The sequence below is a fragment of the Plasmodium gonderi genome (assembly GCF_002157705.1).
Source record: "Plasmodium gonderi DNA, contig: Pgo-contig_377, whole genome shotgun sequence".
Classification (NCBI taxonomy): domain Eukaryota; phylum Apicomplexa; class Aconoidasida; order Haemosporida; family Plasmodiidae; genus Plasmodium; species Plasmodium gonderi.
This window is the reverse complement of record NW_021629273.1, coordinates 11,102-14,532: the sequence shown is the minus strand read 5'-3', so window position 1 is coordinate 14,532 and position 3,431 is coordinate 11,102. Positions and strand designations below refer to the sequence as shown.

At 22.2% G+C, this 3,431-nt stretch overlaps 1 protein-coding gene across 1 annotated transcript; it reads right to left on the bottom strand.

Moving 5' to 3' along the window:
• PGO_003215 (variable surface protein) lies at nt 1–3,011 on the bottom strand (the record flags this gene model as incomplete). The annotated part of the gene is made up of 5 exons (XM_028691271.1): nt 1–55; nt 180–1,058; nt 1,217–1,969; nt 2,068–2,832; nt 2,970–3,011. Coding segments are annotated over 5 exons (2,494 nt in total), but the record flags the coding sequence as incomplete, so codon positions are not given.
• Nucleotides 3,012–3,431: the final 420 nt, after the last annotated feature.

Below are 3,431 nucleotides of genomic sequence, written 5' to 3'. Positions count from 1 at the left end.
TTATATTTTTTTTCTTTAATGCACTTCTATTTAAAAAGGATCCAAGAGGAGTAAACTAAAAAATTAATAAAAAAATGTAAATTTCATATAAAATATGTATAAAATAATAAACTATTTCTATATTAATAAAATAAATTATGTTAATTTTATTTTTATATATATTAATATGTAATATTTACTTTATAAAAAAGGAAACATATTAAAAGTGTGCCAAGTAGAGACAAAATTGCTAAAACGGATATATAAAACGAATCAAAAATTATTATATTCTGCTTCTTCTCTGTAGTTCTAAAATTAAAGACTTCAGGCTTATTCAACAACTGATGTGTATATTTTGGCATATCTGTTATTAATTTACCACTTGTTTCAACTTCTTGACCAGCAAATGTGTTTTCTAATATTGTATTGGTTTCCGTACTTCTACAATCCAACCTCAATAAGAGAGTATGTGGATCATATTTTCGATCGCATTTAAAGTAATTGCTACAATATTCTTTATAATTATTTTCTCCATTAAAATATTCGCAACATTCTCTTATTTGATTTTTATAATATTCATTTAGACGATAAATATAGTCACAATATGTTTTTCTTTCTTCATCATTAGTTTCAGTAATATAGCTAAAAATAGAACTGTAATTTTTGAAATAATCATGTAATTCTTTTCTTTTCTTAAGTTCTATAAAACTAATATTACTATCATGAATATAATTACAATGTTTATTCTTAAATTCTCTGTTAATATGAAGACTTATTTCAACAAGTTTGTAAAAAAATGGTATGTCACTAATGTTATTCCAGTTATGAACAAACTTTTTCGTTATTTCATCAAATACCCAATGAGTAAAGTAATCACAAATTTCAATAAAATTATGATTGTTATTTTTATATAATTCTCTTAAATTTCTTACAAATTTATAACAAAAATCACTAACTCCAGGATAATCCATTTCAAATTCAAAAATATCTATACATTCATTGTAACACATTTCAATATTTTTAGAATTATTCAATTTTTTATATTCTACTTCTGAAGGTAATTCTTTTAATTTAAATTTCTATAAATTAAAAAAAATACTTATATGTGCTATTGATCCATATAAAGAAATATTACAATATTGTGTTTATATTTATAATATGTCCATAAACAATAAATTGTGAAAAAACATTAACATATAATTGTAATATGTTTTTTTTTTTTTGAAGGAGATTTTACTTCATTGTGTCTTCCTGTAGAATAACTTACATCATTATTCCTTTGTACTGTCGATTCCTTCTCTTGCAATGACAGTGAGTCTTTCCATTTATCTTCATTGTTGAAAAGAAAATCAAGATTAATGCCATTACACTTCTCCTTTAAAAATGATACCTCATTTTTCATCATGTTATTAAAAGTTCTCAATTCATTCTCATAGACAGAAAATTTTGAAGACATATATTGTTCGTATTGCATGGCATAATATAAGGAGAGATGATATTTTATGTAATGACAATATTTAGTTATGCTTAATTTATCTACTTCCTGCATTCTACTTTTTATGTGACTATAATATTCTGAAAAGTCATATAATTTTTTTTTTTTTTTAAAAGTTTTTTCATTAACATTCAAATTCTTATGCCAACATATATCATTAGAAGTAGTTTTTTCATAATTAATCAAATTCCATGACTTGTATAACAAATTGATAATTTCAGTGCGATAATAAATATCACTTATTCTATCATGTAACCAGTAGTTCAAATATTCACAGCATTTCTCCTTACTTACATGTTTCTTAAAAGAATTTAATATATTACTCCAATTATCTAATATTGATTTAAGCTTATTACAATTTTTGTAAATATGTTCTTTAACAGGAGAACGCTCTTTTAATAAAATCCCACAAACACGAAAATTGTCATAATAATCATATTCAGTGTCTAGCATTTTATAAAAATTGTATAAATGTATATTATTCAAACTATTGTCCTAGAAAATAATTAAAAAAAGACATATAACATTATAATATATTTTTTTATATGCTATTTTGCTTTAATGAAAGCAAAAAAGTAAACTGTTCAAAAAACCCTTATTAAATAATAATCTTTAAAAAAGGGTATTTTTACCATATCAAACAGTTTTTCAAGAGAAGGATCAGTCGTAATTAATTTTCCCTTAGTATTGAGAGTTTTTTCACGTAGATAATCATGCTTGCATCTTCCACTAAATGGTAGCAAATAACGTACATTAATAAATTTTTTAAGATATTCATTGAATTCCTCACAATATAATGACTTTTTTCTTGCAGCTGAACATTCTATAACTTTATTGTTATACAGATTAATAGCTCTCCTTATGTAATTGCAATGTAAACTGTTGAATATCTTATAATTTATAATGCTAAAATCTTTATATTTGTCATAAAATATAAGATAATCGTATAAATGTTTCATATCCTTTATGTCTTTTAAATTTATATTGTAAAACGAGCATGGGAAATTATTAGGATCATCCAAGAAAATATTTTTTTGCGCATTCCAGTGACTGACAATAGTTGTAATATCTTTTTCTCTAAATTTATTTTTTAATACTTGATCATAAAACCAGTACATAAAATATATACATCTTTTCTTGTTTTCAGTTTTACTATGATTAATAATAAAATATTTACTATCTTCATTTAATAAATTTTTTAAATTCCAAAATATTTTATTATAAAACTTCTTAACTAATGGGTCTGTATTCTCAAATGTAAAGCCTATTGAGCAATAAGTGTCATCAGAATCAGGAGAACACTCACGGTTAAATTTAGTATAAAATTCATGCAATTCAGTTTTATGTAAGTCATCATTCTACGAAATTAAATTAAAAAAATGTAATAAAAAATAATTTTAACTGCATAAAACATATTTTATAATGCGTGGAAAGAAATTTTATACATATAAATAAAACATTGCAAATATCCCCTATAAAAAAAATAAGAACATACCCCCTGAATCAATTTTATATAATCTACTATATATAAGGCCATATTAACTAAATGATGTACATGAATATTAAGTTGTCTAAATTTTGTGTGTAGAAGATATAATAAAAGTTATTTCTAGTATATAAGAGACTCCCAAATTTAATTAAAATTGTATATTGAAATGTATATTTTATACATACTACACTAATATAATGATATATTATAATAATATTAAATAATTATATTATAACTTAAAAAATATAATTACAAAAAAGGTATTATGCTACTACATATTTAAGATAAATTTAACATAGTGTAAAGAAAATGATACAACCTTTATATATAGTATGTGTGCAGAATTAAGCTACAAGATGAAAAAGAATTAACATATTTTGAAGATGTACTAAATGAAATATATATAGAATGCATATTTGCATTAATATTTTGTCTTCATACATAATTATTTTACAAAAATAATAAATT